The 18,300-nt window shown below is 49.6% G+C and overlaps 2 protein-coding genes across 2 annotated transcripts; both read left to right on the top strand.

The window, feature by feature from the left end:
* Positions 1–1,622: 1,622 nt before the first annotated feature.
* On the top strand, positions 1,623–3,693 carry LAMTOR5 (late endosomal/lysosomal adaptor, MAPK and MTOR activator 5). Its single transcript, XM_084301745.1, has 4 exons — positions 1,623–1,715; positions 1,818–1,879; positions 2,732–2,849; positions 3,342–3,693. Exons 1-4 carry the CDS (start codon positions 1,681–1,683, stop codon positions 3,400–3,402), a joined length of 276 nt encoding a protein of 91 aa, XP_084157871.1. The 5' UTR covers positions 1,623–1,680; the 3' UTR covers positions 3,403–3,693.
* Positions 3,694–6,140: 2,447 nt separating this feature from the next.
* On the top strand, positions 6,141–16,604 carry SLC16A4 (solute carrier family 16 member 4; the record flags this gene model as incomplete). Its single annotated transcript, XM_084301969.1, has 9 exons — positions 6,141–6,156; positions 6,660–6,769; positions 7,740–7,872; positions 8,227–8,370; positions 8,841–9,002; positions 9,293–9,841; positions 11,073–11,284; positions 12,055–12,148; positions 16,450–16,604. 9 exons carry the CDS (start codon positions 6,141–6,143, stop codon positions 16,602–16,604), a joined length of 1,575 nt encoding a protein of 524 aa, XP_084158095.1.
* Positions 16,605–18,300: the final 1,696 nt, after the last annotated feature.

The raw sequence follows: 18,300 nt of genomic DNA, 5'->3' as shown, positions 1-18,300 counted from the left end.
TGCTAAAGTGGCTAAAAAGGCAGAAACAGGTGGAATTATCGACTTCTGGTTTTGTTTATACATCCTGGGAGGGTGCAAGGGACAGAGCAGTTTACAGATGCTGGCATCATAACCTAGGCTGGCCAGCTCCCACAGTGACATCTTCCACATCTGCAAAATTTGCTTTTTTTGCATGTGTGCATCAGCAAAACCCCAACACGCTCACTCTGGGGCCCTTCCCCAAAACCACCAAAGTGCACCCAGGACTGCATCTGTCAGGTGAGAGAGGAGCCATAAAACCCCACAGCCTCCACAAGGCGATGTCCCCACAGAGGAGGCCATTCATCACTCACTGCCATGCCCCACACAGCTCTGTGACACGAGCCCCCATCACAGTCCTGCAACAAGAAATAACAAGATTTACGAAAATAGCATTAGTCTATTCAAATACCCACCCATGACCATCGCATGGTCCTGGGCTCCCATGGTCCCGCCTGGATTTGGTCATGACCGAGCTTGTTCCCACCGGCCAGGGCCACGCAAGCCCAGGATGTGGTAAAGCTCCTTGACACAAGGACAGGAAAGCAAAGCAGGGTTTGTGATTTTGATCTAGTTAGCGAGATTTTACCAGCCCTGGACTGCGAGATACCACCCCCATGGCAGCTAGGCTCTCCAACGACGTTACAGGTTTAGTCCCTGCTGTCTCTGCTAGAAAAGTTTCTCTTGCAGAGCATCAGTGCAATGCTAAATTGTCAATTTAACTGACTAAAAATAGCCCAGCCATTTTCCCTGCCAAAGACCAGCGTTTCTTTTGAAGTGGCAGCTGTTCTGTTGCTTTGCTGAAGTCTCCTCCACCTGGTTTTGAAACGATTACTCCCAGCCTCCAGAAATCCCCCCACCAGAAATCCCAAAGCCTTTCTCCAGGGAGTGGACTACGAGCTGTGGTTTGGGGGAGGTTTCCTCGCGAAGGTCCCTGCAGGGCTGTGAGGCTGCAGCCCCTGGCCTGGGTGGGCACAGCCACGTCTGTGTCCTGCCTTGGTGCTCCCCAGGGCTGTGCCAATGGCTCCAAACAGGGCTGTTTGGGGCGCAGCAGGGAGCCCGTGGGCAGGTGGGATCAAGGCACCTGCTGCTGACTCCCAGCAAAACCGAGAGAAGAAATATGTAAAAAAATAAATAAATAAATAAATAATAATAATAATTAATAAAAAAAGAAAAAAGAAAAATCACCACTGCACTGCACACCCCCCATCAATAACATTTTAATTTTCCAGCCTGACAAGGCGAGATCCGTTGCCAGGCACACCTGGGCTGCCGCCAGCCGGCTCCGAGGCCCCGTCACCGGCCCCCTCCGGCGCCGCCTGGGCCCGGGCCCCCCCCCGTGTCGCTCCGCGGTCGCGCGTGGGGCTCACGCGCCGGTGGGCCCGGCTTGCGGGGGGGGGGGGGGGGAGGGGGGGCGAGGAGACGCGCGCCCCGCTTTCGTAGCCAGCCCCCGAGGGCTCGGGCTCAGGCCCGGAGGCTGCCGGGCGTGGGAGGCGCGGGGAGCAGGTCACGCGTGGGGTCCCTCGCCTCCCCCACGAGCCCTTCGCGCACCTCGGCGCGCCTTTTGGACCCGCGGCGCCACCGTCCGCGCGCGTCACGTGACTGGCGCCGCTGCCAGGAGTTGCCGGAGCAGGGCGGAAGCGAAGGCGCGGGGTTGGCGGCATGGAGGGGACCCTGGAGCAGCACCTGGAGGACACGTAGGGGAGGGGGGGGCGGCACCGGGGGGCGGGGGGACGGCACCGGGGGACGGGGGGGCTCCCGGCGCTGCCCCGGCGCTCACCGCCGCTCTCTGCCCGCAGCATGAAGAGCCCGGCCGTGGTGGGCGTCCTGTGCACCGACTCGCAGGGCCTCAACCTGGGATGTGAGTAACTGGGCCGGGGCCGGGACCGGGAGCGGGCCCCGAGGGCCGCGGGGTTGCTCCGGGCCGGCGGAGGGAGGGGAAGGGAAGGGAAAGGGAAGGGGAAAGAGAAAGGGAAAGGGAAAGGGAAAGGGAAGGGATCGCCCCGCTGCACTCAGGCACAGCCGCACCTCCAGCGCTGCCTGCAGCTCCCGGTGCCGCGGTACCGGAATTTGGAGCTGTTGGAGCGCCTGGAGAGGAGCAACAGCGGCGGGGAAGGGTCTAGGGAGGAAGGCGTGTGAGGGGCGGCTGAGGCACCTGGGTTTGCTCATCCCAGAGCAGGCCGAGAGGAGGCCTCATGGCGGCCTGCGGCTCCCTCACAAGGGGAGCAGAGGGTCAGGCGCTGAGCTCTGCTCTCTGGGGACAGCGACAGGACCCGAGGGAACGGCTTGGAGCTGGGACAGGGGAGGGTCAGGACGGGGGTTAAGGAGAGGTTCTGCACCCAGAGGTGGTCGGGCACTGGGACAGGCTGCCCAGGGCAGTGGTCACAGCATCGAGCCTGCCAGAGTTCAAGAAGTGTTTGCACAATGCTCTCAGACAGAGGGTTTGATTTTGGGGTGATTCTGCGTGGGACTAGGAGTTGCACTTGATGGTCTGTGTGGGTCCCTTCCAGCTTGGGATATTCTATAATTGTAAACCTCAACCTGTTCCTGACACTTAAAATCAATTTTTCTTGGAGGGGCCACAGGTTGGAGGGGTGCTGTGTCAGCCTGTAGAGGGACAGTGGGGACTGGCAGGAGCAGATCCATCTGGCTGTATGTGGGGGCTGCTTCACGTGTGCGCATGGTTTTAGTCAGCATCTCCCTTGCCTCACAGGCCGAGGAACACTCTCAGATGAGCACGCCGGCGTCATCTCTGTCCTCGCCCAGCAGGCAGCCAAGCTCACCTCCGACCCAACCGATATACCTGTGGTATGCCTGGAGTCAGACAGCGGGTGAGCATCCAACCTGGGGGTGCTGCTTTTCTCTGCATTCACTTTTGCCCCCATCTTTTGGGATCTCCTTGGGGGGGGTCAAATCTCTAGAGCAGTGCTCTCTCTCTTTTAGTAAACTGGAAGACTTGGAGAAAGCTCCATCTCCAAAGCTACATGGAGAGGACAGTCACAAATAGGCATGGGAAATACTAGACTAATGGGACCTCAAATAACAGGAATTGTAAAAGCTGAAGGAAACCTTTCAGGGGCTGGTGGCTACTCCAGCATGATAATTCTGCTGTTGGGATCTCCATGGATAATTTAGCCCATGACATGGTATCATTTTTATGCTAGTTTTGTTAGTGAAGACTTTTCCAGCACTCTTCCTGGGAGCGATGGGAAGAGATGCAGCAACTGAGAGGTCTAGCACAGAGCTGCCCATCTGGTTTTCCATCCAAGTCAGCTTCTGCTCTCATAGCTGGCTTCTCAACTGTCTCACTTTCCTTGTTCTAGGAATATCATGATCCAGAAGCATGACAGCATCACTGTAGCAGTGCACAAACTGGCATCCTGACTCTGACATCCTGATGCTCCACTCCAGACCAGCTCCTCACTGGACAATGTCTCTGCTTTCTGTGCTCCAGTGCAAAACATGCTTCTAGTACCAAATTTGGGCTGAAGGCTAGCCTTCTCTATTTAACAGTTCCTGTGCAGCTATCAGGGTTTCCAATTTGCGTTTTAGTACATGTGCTGCTGAGGATGAAATGTGGGTCATTCACCGAGCTTGTGTAATGATAGATACTACAAAGCGTGTGTGTGTATGTGTGTGGCCTTATTTGTTGGAGAAATCAATAAATGACCTACAAAAACATGCCTTTGCTTCTCTTTGCTCCTACTTTGAAAACTGTTGCCCAGTGCCTTCCCAAAAGCCAAGTGAGGTAACATCTTCCAGTCTGTTCTTCATTAGCGTTTCTATAGAGAAAAGGAGTAATGCATAAAGACTTAAATTAATGGAGGGTCCTCCAGGGGGAAAGGTACAAACACTTTCCTAGGAATTTCTCCTAGGAAATGTTTAGCCTCCTGTAGTTAAATTGTCCATGTGAGAATGAGTTGCTTATTAGGTCTTGGATTGAAGTTCAAACCTAAACTTGTTGGCCCTGTCTGTGCTGCCTGCTGTGGCTGCATGAACTGCAAATGGATGTTGACAACATCCTTACAAATCCAGGTGCTTCTTCACTTTATATATGAAATGGTACAGGGAAACAATCCTGCAGAAAGGCTTTTCCCTTGAAAAACTGCTACACTCAGATGCTTCCTACGTACAGGGAAAAGGAGCTAGCCTATAGCTGTCCTCATGTGTAAAGCAGAAAGGAAGCTTCACAGTGAAGCATAAGCTAACAGGGCTGGGTCAGAGAAAAAAACGTGCATTCACACTGTTTTGACTTTACTACTGCACATGTCAGTGATGTTTCCAATCTCATAGTCACTGTTTTGAATGAAACAGGTACAAGGGACAAGCCCACCCTGCCCAGCTGGGCTACACTCTCCCGTTAAGTTCAATTAACAACGTGACCTCTAAGCAGGAGTGGAGGGGGATCTGCACTCCCCCCCCAGCCTGGCTGGCTGCTCCAGAAGGAGAGCACTGCCACCACTGCAAGGTGTCCATACCCAAAGTAATCTGCACTCTGCTCAGGAAGACGCTGTGGGATGAACAGCCGTGTTTTAGACACCCAGCCTGCAGGCGTGGAGGAGGGATGTCTGCTGCCTGCAAACTCAAGAGTCCTTCTGAGAACTGGCTTTCCTGACCTCCTCCAGCCATGGCCAGCCCCTGCCTGTGTCCTGCAGCTACAGTACAGGCACCTGTCCCAAAAATGAAAAGCTGCCATGTGCCTAAATCACCACAGGGAGCCTGCCTGAGTTGTGGAGTAATGCATACACCAACCTCAGGCACCCCAGTCTGTGCTCAGCTCCTCAAACCTCCCTTTTGGGTGCTATGAACATCCCAAAACTTTGAGCAATTTCATTTCCCATCTATGCCTTGTGTTTCCAGCACCATCAAGGCACAGCACACAAAGCTCTGCGCTATTAAATCATTCCCTCCCCCCTTTTCTTTGTTGTTTGATACTCAAATTCCAGGCTTATCTATTCAGAAGAGAGTAATATTGCACATTTTAAATAGCCAAAAGCCAGCAGAAGCTGTTGTCCCTCAAAGAGCAAAAAGGCAAGGGGACTGGACACGTGGCTGGTTTTCAGCACTCCAACGAGCACAGAAGAGCACAGCAGCACTCAGTGCTCCCAGTAACGAGCCCTGGGACCACTGCACTCATTAACAGGGACCCGCATCTGCTCCCTGGCCACACGCAGAGTGGCTCAAGCCAAGGAGGCAGAGCGGTTCCTCTTGGACATCTGGAGCGCAGTCACTGCACCCAACGCTGCCACCGCTGCCTCCTCCCCAGCATCCCCGGCCGCAGTGACCTGCTGTGCTCTGAGCCTTTAAACCATATGCACTGCAAAACCCATCCTACTTCAATAAAAGCCCAATGCACACATTACCAGCCCTGCTATAGTGAAGGCTTCTCCCTAGCCTCTGATTTGCCCGTCCATCCAACCCTGTCTTTCTGTCCTGGGATCCTGCAGTGAGCTGGAGTGCTGCCTGCTCTGCCAAGGCAGGGAAGGGACAGATCATGGTCATGATCCTAAAGTTCTATCTTATTTTAGGAACATCAATCGGGGTGACAGGTCAGCCGAAATGGGGTGATGAAGCGGCTGTGTTTGCTTGGAGTTTGTGCATATTTACAACAGAGGCATGGAGCCAACTCAAATGCACTCAGCTACCAGCTCCTGCCCTGATCCCACTGCAGAGCACCTTGGCTGTAAAACACAAAGTTTTCCAGGTTCTCTCCTATTTCTGGGGCCAAGGGCTGGGTGGCTGCCAGCCGCCTACGGCTTAGCTTCAGGCCACCATTGCCACCTACTGCTCCACTCCATGTCTAGCAGGACCCGGAGCCTTGCCTGGAGCTGGATCCTTGCAGGCTTTTCCTCCAGAGGCTCCATTTCCTCCAGGCAGGATTTCTGCTCAGTGAAAGCCCCTGCCAGGGAAGGGGAGGGACTCCTGGCCTGGAGGCAGTGCGGAGGAGGAAGGCTGCGTCCACAAAGTCCCAGTGCAAACGTCCTGCCTCGGTTGTCCTCACCGGAGACAGACGAAGGACTAGACTTGGGGGCGGCAGGTCCCAATGTGGGGATTTCATTTCTGGAGCAAATGAAGAGACGATTCATCTTTGCAATCTGCTGTTTCAGGGAAGGCTTTCCAGCATGCAGCAGCAAGACGGTAAGGAACAGTTTAGGGTTTATCAACCCCACCACAGGAGGTGCAGCACAGGCGAGGCAATGGGAAGGAAGGGAGCAGAGAAAGGAGGGAAATGGACAGCTTCCCCTGAGAGCTCAAAGATTGGTAACAGACAGACAGTGAACCCCCAACTTCTGGCAAACCTGTGCTCTAAAGCCATAGAATGTGTGCTCTAAATCAGCAGGGAGGTGCTTGTCACTTGAAATCACTGAATATTAAATAGCTTTAGCAATTTGGTAGGAAGGAGAAAGGAGGCTAAGCTGTTTGCAGCCAGTGATTACGTGCAACTAATATCCATTGGAAAAGAGCTTGGTAAAAGCTTCACCCATCCTCAAAAGCTTTCTCAAGTTGAACACAAAATGCTGCTTCCTCTTTAAAGGGAAAGGACCAAGGGGGTTCAAGGGCAGCTGATGCTCTCAGGGAAGCATTTCACAGGTTAACTGCAAAAGCAAGGAGCTACTACACCCCAAAACTCTCATTTCCAGGGGAAAGGAAAGAGGAAAAGCTGGAGCCAGAGCCACCAGCAGCGACGGGAGACTCAAGCCGAGGCACAGGTGGAGGGTGGGCATGGGTAGCGGTGCTCCACTTCTTCCTGGTAAGCAGAGAACAAACTCATCTAAAACCTTTGGAAGCTGGGGTCTGTGGAAAGTCTCAAGTCTGGTGCATGCAGGACAGTCTAATCCTGTCCAACTGATAGCAAAATAAGATAGGCAATCACTAAGAGACAGAAAGTGCTTTGCCACACTGCGGACAGGCAGACAGTGGTCCCTGTTTTGCTGCTGGCTGAGCAAAGAGCTCTTTCACCAAAGGCCCCAATCACAAGGATGCAACCATCCTCACTTCCCCCGAGCCGCCTCTGTCCCCACGCTGGTTTTATAATTATGCAGGAGCCATGAAATCCCACCTGGAAAGCAGTGGTCCTGCACATCCCCATGCCATGTGCTTCAATACCAGCACCCAAGCCCAGGCGATCCCCCCCACCAGCAATAAAGAAAACCCCATCACACAGCTAGAAATGCCAGGACATGCAGGAAACCTTCCCCCATTCCACCCCACTGCAGAGTGGATCTGGCAGGGTCCACAGCTGCCAATCGTTAACCCCAGCTCCAGGAGGAGGGAGGCAGGACATCAAGGGCACCAACTGTCCTTTGCCCTGTGACAGGGCCAGCCTAGGAAATGGGGCTGGCAAACACCCGCGCCTGCTCCACTCATCTCCCATCCTCTGCTGGCGATGTTTCATAGCACTGAGACCTGTTCATTATTATTATTATTTAATATTAAAAACACAATTTGCAAAGCAAAACACACTAGCAGAGTTAAGCTCTGGTGTTATTTTGCTTTTTCTTTGAAAAAGCCAGTTTTGCACAGGATTCGGGTGAGCTTAAAGCACAACATGGCCACCACGAGTCCGCCCTAACGATATTGCCCAACACCCACTGCACCCCTTCTCACAGTTTCTTTCTCCCAGAACACAACAAATTGTCCAGAACGAGGGAGCACACAAAGCAGTAGGAAAGTAGCACCTGTCCCCTGCAGCACCTAACCTGCTTCTGCTCTGAACTCAGGTTAATGTGCTCGTGATGGGAATGCTCAAGACCTTTGGCATTTTCTTTGTGGCTTTTCAAGAGGAGGTAGGGGGCTCCTCAGAGCAAGTCAGCTGGATCGGCTCCATCATGTCCTCGCTGAGGTTCCTGGGAGGTGAGCAACTCTGCAGCATCGGGTTGCTCTGATGGAAGGGGCCCTGGGGCGTTCTGGGGGTGGCACCTCTGTCCCCAGCCACGGGCTCACAGCACCTTGCTGTAGCTGCTTGGTTATAGAGGACATGAGCAAATCCTCACTCTTAGCAGCATTATTAATATCTCCAATCAAACCAGCTGCTGAATAATTCATTGGAGCTGTGTTGTGCATCAAGAAACAAGTTAAGGAAATCTGGATGTTCAGGGCTTCAATTCCGTCCTCTTCCCCCAGATTTCCAGGGTCCAAATTTCCAGGCCCTGCAGAGTATCAGCTGTCATTTTTGGGCACAAGAGCTCTGCCTCTTTTCCCTTGCAGCCCCACTGGTGGCCGTGGTCTGCAGGAGGCTGGGTGAGCGGCCAACCTCCATCATTGGTGCCAGCTTGGTCAGCGGCGGCTGCCTGCTCAGCACGCAGGCCACCAGCGTCCCCTTCCTCTGCATCTCCATGGGACTCCTCCTGGGTGAGCTGCCTGCAGCAGACGGGCACACGGGGACCTTGCTGCACACGAGCAGAAGCAGCTCATTTAAACCAGGTTGTGCCCCCACTGTCACCGGCCCCTTTACTGCCACCAGCCCCTTTCCATAAGATGTTGCATGAAACCCCAAAGCTTCGTGCTCAGGAACATAAGATACCAATTTCAACATGTTAGACCACACTAACTTTGTTATGTTTTCCCCTGGACCCAACATATGCCACAAATCCTGGCCTTTTAATCCCTTAGTGAAAATGCACAGCCTCAAAAACCCTGGTCACTAAACATGCCTGAAATCCTGTTCTCCACTGATAGCAACAGCAGTCAGTCCCCATTTTCATTTTCACCTCCACCGCAGGGAGAATAAGCTTAGGACAGCATGCCTCTGAATCCCCAGACCTCACAATACAAAGCATCCACTTCTTGGCACTAACATCCCACTTCCACCCGTATCGCAGGCATGGGGTTCTGCTGCCTTTACCAGGCAGCAGCGGTGATGACGGCCAAGCGCTGCAGGAAGCGGCTGGCTTTCTCCAACGCCATCGCCCGCTCGGGAATGGGACTGACGTTCCTGATAGCACCCTTCACACAGCTTCTCATCAATTCCTATGGCTGGCAAGGTGAGCACATCTCCCAGTTTCCACATTCCTTGGGGTGAAGAAGGCACCTGAGGCTCTTTTTAAAAACTAAAATTGGATGCACCAACCCTCCTCCCCAGATTCTGTTTTCTTTTTGCATGCATCAGAAAGAAAGGGACTTCCAGCACAAAAGGCAGAATAGTGGCTCTGGCAAGGCACCTTTACCTCTTTGCTGATCTTACTCCACATCCAACATGGATTACATCCTGTCTAAAAATAGATCTAAAAAAAAAAGAAAAAAAAAAAAAAAGGCATCTTTTGTCTTTGCTTAGGTACTCTCCTGATTTTTGGAGGCATCATGCTAAACCTCGTGCCTTCCAGCATGCTGCTGCGTCCCATCAGCACCCAGCTGCCTCAACACTCCTCTGCTAAAAACCATGACAGTGAGTCTTCAGTGCCAAAAAAAGATTCAGAAACCCTTGCTAGACACCTGGATGAAGCCCCTGGCACGGGAGTGCAGCTTGGCCACACACAGGACCTGCCCACCACAGAGCAGCCCACGGCACACTGCAGTGGAAACATCTCTGGGCCGGCAATTGCAGAGGCGTCGGAAGGGCTGGAGAAAGCCCCTGCAGACCACAGCTCCCCAGAAATAGCCAGCGAGGACATGAGTAGCTGTAAACCCCTCCCAGTGACCGAAGAAGAAAATCCACAGCCTCTCCTCGACTTTTCCCCTTTGAAGGATCCCCTCTTCTGCATTTTTACATGGTCTTTTTTGTTCAGCCACTTGGCCTACTTCGTGCCCATCTTCCACCTGGTAGCAAGAGCCAGGACGCTGGGCATAAGCAGCATGGATGCTTCTTACCTCATTTCAGTGGCTGGTAAGCAAAAGAATCTTTTAAACACATTTATAATTACAATGATGCCAAAATAGGAAAGAAATACAACACAAATCTTGCCAAGAAATAGTCCCAAATGTGTTCTAGAATAAATCTTCATGAAAGAGCTTGAGCTCACAGCCCTTACCCCCCATTCTGTATATATAGTGTTGCCTTCTGTACAAGTACAAAGTCGCTCTCACATGGTGGGTGGTTCTCTCAACCTAAGCCAGATGATCACCCATCCCTTCTGCAATGAACAAACACAAGTTTCAAATTGCATAGGTGCTAGCAGTCCTCCCAAGCCTTCCCACAAATCTCCCTGCTTTGCTTAAACCCACAGAAATCCAGATCCTCTAGTCTGACCCAGGAATGTATGCAGAGAGAAATACGGTATTAGGAGAGAAAAACAACAAAAACACACTAATAATTTGCATCTAGCCATTTGGATTTGGCATATTCACCTGAAAGGGGGGAAAAAAAATACCACCCACTCCCTAAAATAATAACATAAAGAAGGCATTACAATGAAGTCACATCAGGTTTAAAAAAGTGGCTCCATTCTCAGTCATGATAAAATATTTTATTATACAAAAATAAATTTGTCTTCTACAATGCTGTATAACATTTAGAAATTATGCATGCTGTGGAAGTGTCTAGAAAGAGATCACAGCAATTCATCTGACATTTTGAATTAAGAGTAGGAGGGTCACCAAGATAGAGCTGACAGTTACAAGTCCTTTCACCTTTAGTTTATAAAAAGGCATCTGGAAACATTAAATCAAGTATGAAAGGTTTGCTGATCCTTTAATAAAAAAAAAAAAAGCTGGGCTTTTGTCCTTTTTTGCTTCTTAAAAAAAACACACAAACGCTTCTCAGTAGTCTGCTTTTTCTTCATCTTGAAAAAGATCAAGTGACAAACCTTTCTTTCCTATTTTTACTGAAGGGCACTTCAGAGTTTTCTGTTGAGTGCACAGCCCTTAATTGAATTTCTACATACCACTTTTGTGCACCCACAGGCAATGAAGGCACCAAGGTAAAGAAAAAAGCATGAATTTTACAACAGCCTAAAAATGCCTTCCTGCAGCTTCTTGGCATTGCAGCCCTTTGTGGCCACATCCTTAAAGCAAGTGGCAGGCGGAATGCATTTCACAGCTCTTCACAAAATAGAGAAAAAAAATGTATAAAAAAAAAAAAAATCTTCTTTGAGGCTCGATGACCTCCTTTTCCCCAGGCATCACAGAGACAGTCAGCCAACTTCTCTCGGGGTGGATCGCCGACCAGAACTGGACCAAGAAGTACCACTACCATGCAGCTTACCTGGTGCTCTGCGGCATCACCAACCTTCTCTGCCCTCTGGCCACCACGTTCCCGCTGCTCATGACCTACGCTGTGGCCTTTGCCATTTTCTGTGGTGGATTCCTGGCTCTGGTGCTCCCTGTGCTGGTGAGGATATTTCTTTAAATAATAATAAATAATAATAATACACAGTGTTTCCAGCAATATTCCACAAAATACCTAACAACCTTTTCCTAAAGCTAAAGTGCCCTGGGCTGTCGCAGACTTGCATCAGAGGGGTCTCCCCTCCAGACCCCTCAGTTTGAGCCCCTCGAGAGCCCCAGTCTCCGCCCCAGTCTCCCCACCAGCCAGCTGACTGGCATGCACAGCCCAGGTGCAACAAAAGCACCCAGAGTCTGCTGCAGATTGTCAGTGATTTGACTCAGCTAATTGCTTCCCATATCCTCCTTTCTAAAGGAGATGGCTCCAGCTCCTGGGAACCAGAATGAATCCATTCATTTACAAGCACTCAGGCAAAACCAGAGAGTTGTGAATATCTGGTCCCAACCCCTGAATTATCTGTAACACACAGACCAGTTACAGCAGGATCTGGATAGGGAAACAACATTACAATTTGGGATTTCCTCCCGGGAAGGAATGCAGTCAGATTTTACACCAGCCTCCTCAAAGCCTCAGCAGCATCACCAGTTTCAGGAGATGCCCAAACAGCGGGATGAGAGCAATGCACCTTGCATCCCTGTAATTTCAGCACCGACCTTAAGGAGGCGAGCAGATTCAAGGCTAAATCAGACCTACATGTGCAAAGTCCTCCCCAAACATTACAGCAGCTGGAAAGGAAACTCCCGAGAAAAGGTGCTTTGTGCCTTGTTCATTCACATGAACCCTACCGATAATTACTGATTTGGTTTTACAATCAGGTAGATCTAGTTGGTGTGCCAAAACTCCACAGCTACTTGGGATTTGCTTCCTTCTTTGCTGGGATAGCAGCCATCGGTGGACCTCCTCTAGCAGGTAACTCATACATTACACACCACATATACCCACCACAGATATCCACCAATTAAGTGTACTTCTGGTTCACTCGCCTATCCATAAGCATCCACAGATGGTCTTTCTGTCCAAGTAGAAAAAAGCATATTTAAGAACATTATCTTTACACAGGCAATATTTTTGCTCATGAATTTGCAAAGCCCAACCAGCAGTCTAACAGCTGCATGGGGAAAAGGATGCTGGCCTCCAACCCCTCCCTCCCCCCCTTTATAAGCCTGACCACAGCAGACCAATGGTGACCACACTACCACAGATTTTACCACCAAGAACGCATTATTAACACTGAGCTAGAAACAGAGGGATAGGAGGGAAGACTACTTCTGTGAAGACAGCTTGATAAAGGCAAGGCTCGAACAGACTCAGCAGCAGCCCCGCCAAGGCACTGAAATGTACAGCGAAGCCCCAGTAATCTGTTTTGAAAACGATTACACTACTTAGCCATGAGAGCTCCTGGGCCCAAAGATAAGGAGGATGAAAAGCCTTTCCTCTTCTCTCTCTGCCAGGAAACCAAGACAGTTTTGAGTATCTGGCAGATTTCAAGCACTCAGAAATGAGCTTCTGTTCACAAGAAGGGCTCATTCTCTTCCACACATCCAGGCCAGGACAAAACTCATCCTTTCCCTGACCCTTAGTCACACCTCATATCCAGAATGAAGATCTTAGCTGTTCCTACAATGAAAGTGAACAGAAAAAGCTGCAAGGTCAAACACTGGTGTGAACGATGTTCCACGACTCACCTAGCAGATGTGCCCTGGACTCAGACTAAAACCTGGCAAACCGTTCTTCCTCTGCTGTTCCCTGCCCCGCGCTAGCAGCTGCCCCATGCCTGCAGGCACACTTGGCTCCAAACTGCCAAGTATTCTGAAATACCACGTCCGTGCTGCAAAGTTTTAGCAAGCCTGCTGTACTGCAGGCATGAGAAAGATTGATTTCCCTAATCAATATTTCTAGGTTGGCCAAAATCTGTATATGGATGCAATTTCAAGCAACTTAAGTACTTCATTGACAGTGTGCTTTACACTGTCACAGTGATACATAGCCTATACTGGGGAAGATCTCTTCTGCTGATACAAGATGTATGTCCACCACAAAGCAATACCTGTAAAACCATCTGAGTAAATTCTCTGACAGTACAAAAAGAAATAAGTTGGCTATCCTTTATCCATGCATCATACACGCTAACACAGCAGCTACACTTTGATCTGCTTCCAATGTATTTTTGCTAATTGGAAACCTTCTGCATTCTGAAGATGCTAACCACTCACTGCAAGAACATGTCTGGATTTTGTAAAGCAAGCAGGTTTCTTGCAAAAGGCCTTGCACAGAAATCAGTCTTCTTAATACAGATGGGATAAATAAAGGCCAAACAAAGCCAAGAAACAAAACTCTTGCTGATCTGTCTCAATGTAAGCAGAGCAAGAGGGAAATGATTCAGAGATCAGGATCTAGGTTTGTGATACAAGATAATTTTCAGTTTTCTGCAATTTTCTCTTCCAATTCTTTTTCTTCTGCAATTTTCTTCTTCCAACACAGCTGTATTAAGCATGAATACTGAATGGGACTAGAAACTACTGACTAAGTTTCCAAAAGCAGCTGCTCCTTGCAGAATACAGGATGGGATTTAAATGCTATGTATCTTGGGGTTTAGTGCCTTTGCTGCCAACCTTCCTAAAACTTTGACTTCAGAAGTACGATTTTTAAAATTTTATGAAGACAAATTTTTATAGTGAACCCCAAGACATAATATTAACACACATATTAAAAAAAACACTTATTTTGCACACTAGAGCAAAGCCTAATCACAATGCAACGAAAAGGTGACTTACCTGCAAATCTGTTTAACTTAAAGCCCTTGAGTCTGGAGGCAGCCAGCCTGACCGAAAGCCCAGGGCGAGAAGCCTGACAGCTTGCTCACAGCTGTTTGCCTGCCAGCATTGTTGGACGATCCTGCCCTTCTGAAAAGCAAAACCAAAGTGGAACAAGACAAAACAAACATTATTTTGGCAAGCCACAATCAAGCTAAGGAGGGAGAGTATATTTTATTTCCATAAACAGGGCAAATCAGTAACTCATGCTGCAAAAGGAAAAAAACCAAACAAACTACATAATCCAGGATTACAGAACAGAATCCAGCAGCCAGCACACAAAAACTCCAGCCCCGACAAACATGTGCAGTGAAGGGGGAGAGGAAGGAATCATTTGAAAGCTGCATTGGCACATACATTTAGATGTTCTCACCTAAATTCTGCCTGTCTCTTCACGCTAGATATTGCTGCTAGGACATCTGTAATAAACAAAACCCAGAGGTGCCAGATCCCTCCGCTGATCACAGAGCAGTGGTGCAATTTCAACAACCCAAACACAGTTCACAGCAGAAGCATGTGCAGCGCTTGTTTGCATTGTACCACTTTACATGCCAGGGATTTACCAGAATTGCTTGCAAAACTGCTGCTCTGTTAGACTTTGCAGACCATTGGCTTCTAATTCTGCTCTCTGCAGCAGGAATTTGCTTTTATTTTTTGCTCAGGGAGCAGGAACTTTTTGCTCAGGGAGCTTTGAAGGCTGGGACGTCTGGCGGTGAAGGCTTCACCATCGCTGCTCTGCCAGCCAGGAGGCTATGCTCATGCTTCAGCACTAGCTTGAGCTTATAAAAAAAAATAAATAAATAAAATCCCACATTTATAAATATCCAGAAGGCAATTTTAAAAAATAATAGAAATACTCAGAGCTCCATGACTAGAGCACTCTGTCCTGGACACCAACATCTTACAAATGACTACATTAGCATCCCTTGTCCACATCTCACAGACTTTCAGGCAGGAAAAATCAATCCCACCTCTCAAAATAAACAAACCTGCACAACATACAGGGCCCTGGAGCAGGACCCCAGGAGCAGGACTTGCATCATCATGTCCTACATCACAGGGTCCCCTTCTGACAGACAGCACCGTCACAGAATGGCCGAGGTTGGAAGGGACCTCTGAAGATCATCTAGTCCAACCATGATGGGTTCTTGGCTCTGCCTTCTGGCCAAGGCACATGCAGGGCTCAACCAATATCCCTGAGAAAAAAACAGCGCTGAAACTTCACAGCATAGGCATAGGATAATAGAAACCAAATGCCGCTGGCAAGCCCACAGGGAAGCAGCAGTACAGCAAAGCAGCAAGAGCCTTTCCCCTGTTCTACAGAACTCCATGGCCGTACAAATCTGCAGGAAGGAAACGTTAGCACCTCTTGCCAGTCACACAGCCACATCCCAAGCAGCATCACTCCCTTTCCCACTGAGTGCTGGGGCGCTCACGGGTACAGCAGGAACAGTGCTCCAGTGCAAAGCCAGGATCTCTTGGGACAACATTGCTGTTTCCACTCCTTTCCAGTTTTAAGAATCCCAGACTCAGGCCAGATCTAACACCGGTGTAAATTGTGTAAATCTGTGGATGTCAGGGAGGAATTCTGATGTACACCAGTAGCAGATCTAGCTCAGCTGGTCACTCTGCTGCTAACCCACCTTGTGCATCCATATGCTAGATTTGGGAGTATGTTATAGAATTTATTACACACAGTAGCAACTCCTATTGCTTTGTACATTTTAGATGCAAACAGAGGAATTATGCACATTTAAATTGAATGTCCAGATACTAGATGATATGATGTAACCAAACAAAACACTTAAAGGTCATTTTTAAAAGGCAGTCTGCCCCCTTGCAGATACCTGAGTCTCTACTGAACGTAGGTTTTCCTTTTAAGTGCCAGCAAAGCTACCTTTAAGCAAGTTCACTCCCTGCTCTTAGTCTGGGATCTTTCATATTAGACAGGTTGTGTTAAATTGGGTCTGCTCACAAGGCAGCAGGTCTGGAGAATCCAGAGACTGCAGCGCGGACATTGCAAAGGAGTCATCTCATTACCAATGAGACCTAATGTCTGCTGCAGCAGCTGCTACTTGCCCACTTACTGAAACAGGAAGAAGTTGGGAATTAAATTCCATCAGATTAAAATCAACTTCCACTACAAGGGTCCAGCAACATCAGCCCCAGGAAGAACATCCTACATGTTTGCCAGTTACACCTGTCACAACTGTCCTACCTGATCAGGCACCAGCTGTCCATGCTGCACAGCCACGGGCATGCAGAGTTAAGGTAACCTAAAGAAAATATCGGAGGCATTCTGAAATGAGAACACACGTCCTTCACTTCCCGCACACCTCACAAAAGATTTTCAGTGAGAAAATCCAACAGCTTTACTAACGATCTTTCCTCCTGCAGGGTGGCTGTATGACTACACGCAGACCTATGCCTGCTCTTTCCTCTTTGCTGGAGCCTGTGCTCTCATCTCACCCATGTCCTTCTTCTTTGAGCCACTGGCCCAGAAGTGGAAGCTAAAGGAAGCCAACCCGAGCAACATCCCCACGCTGGCGTGAAGCTTTAAAGCAGTGGAAGCTTTGAAGAACCAGCCTCATTGCACCCGCAACCAGATGCGACAGCCAGCACAGACATTCTGCACCTGAAGCTACTGACGGCAGCAAAATCAAACCAGGGATTTTCAGATGTCAGATTCACCATTAGCATTACTAGATGTTTCTGGTCCATGTGTGATTAAAGCCACCTGAGAACCACATAGGGTAACGCGCTGTTTGACAGGAAGGAACACAGCTGACAGCCAGGGGGACACAGGGGCTCTGCCAGCTCCCAGCTGGGGACAAGGGGCCCAGCAGCCCCCGGCCTCACCAGTCTCTGCCCAGCACAAAGCTGCCTCACCTCTGGGACATAGCAGCCAGGAGCTCCTGAGTGCCAAAGCGCAGGGGGAGGTTTCAGCTTATTTACTCAGATATGACTAATTAGCAATGGGGAGGGATGCAGGGACCCAGACTGGTACAAGAGATAAGGTTTTAACTTCCAACAGGATGAGAAAAACAGCTGGGCATAGAATATCCTGAGTTGAAAGGGACCCATAAGGATCATCAAGTCCAACTCCAGGCGCCAAACAGGTCTACCCAAAAATTCAGACCCTGTGACTAAGCGCACAGTCCAAATGCTTCTTAAACTCCGACAGGCTTGGTGCCGTGACTACATCCCTGGGGAGCCTGTTCCAGTGCACGACAACCCTCTCAGTGAAGAACCTCTTCTTGATGTCAGCCTGAACCTCCCCTGCCACAGCTTGACACCATTCCTGTGGGTCCTATAGCTGGTCACTAAAGAGAATAGATCGGCACCTGCCTCTCCACTCCTCCTCTTGAGGAAGCTGTAGACCACAATGAGATCTCCCCTCAGTCTCCTCTTTCCCAGGCTGAACAGGCCGAGTGACCTCAGCCACCCCTCATACGTCTCCCCCTGTAGGCCCTTCACCATCTTAGTAGCCCTATTATCCCTATTTTATTAGGCTTTGTGAAAGGAATTTGGTTGGAGAGCTTGGAAAAGCTCAAAGGCCATAGCCTAAAGAAACTCTAGTATGGCATCAGCTGTCACGGCAGAGGATGTGGAACCAAAACCTACAGCAGGGCAAACTTCCAGCCCCACAGCCACTCGTCAGGCCCTCGCCCCCACTTTCCCCAGCACAGCACCCGGAGCCTCGCTGGTGGGCTCAGCAAGCCCGTGCTCCTCCAGCACCCTACAGCTTTCATTTGGATGGGCACAGTGCAGCTGTCCTGCCTTTCTAGCTGCTATTGAGGCTGCAATTTTTTGTGTTACTACCTTTAAAATTATTATGTAGAGCTGCGATATCACAGGGGTTTTACATGGCCACCAACTCAGCCACTACCGTGATACTTCCCCACTCGCCCCCTTTTCTTTTATAGCATCAAGAGTTATTCCCCTATAGAAGCATTCCTTTAAACTGCCCAATGGGTTATTTCAAGCACAAAATTAAGCAGTCTATGTTTAATAAAAAGCTGCACAACTTCACAGCTGTATTAAGCAGCTAAGACATTGCTGCAGGCACGACAGCTCACTTGCAGATGATGGGCCATATTCAGCAGTTACACAACTAAAAAAAGCCAAAGAAACCACGCATACTGAAATAAGGGAAATATTTTAGCCCTGAATTTGCACTCAGTGGGGAATATCAGTGGTATAAAATGCCTGTTTTCTCATAGATCTGCCTGTTCACAGCTTCCTCCA

Source organism: Netta rufina (assembly GCF_964035555.1).
Source record: "Netta rufina genome assembly, chromosome: 26".
NCBI lineage: Eukaryota > Metazoa > Chordata > Aves > Anseriformes > Anatidae > Netta > Netta rufina.
This window is presented reverse-complemented; position numbering and strand designations above follow the sequence as displayed.

Bases quoted from the DNA above. Each gene is read 5' to 3' on its own strand.
- LAMTOR5 (XM_084301745.1), top strand. From the start codon at position 1,681: ATGGAGGGGACCCTGGAGCAGCACCTGGAGGACAC. The intron at 1,716-1,817 runs GTAGGGGAGGGG...CTCTGCCCGCAG, and splicing joins GAGCAGCACCTGGAGGACAC to CATGAAGAGCCCGGCCGTGG. The intron at 2,850-3,341 runs GTGAGCATCCAA...TCCTTGTTCTAG, and splicing joins TGCCTGGAGTCAGACAGCGG to GAATATCATGATCCAGAAGC.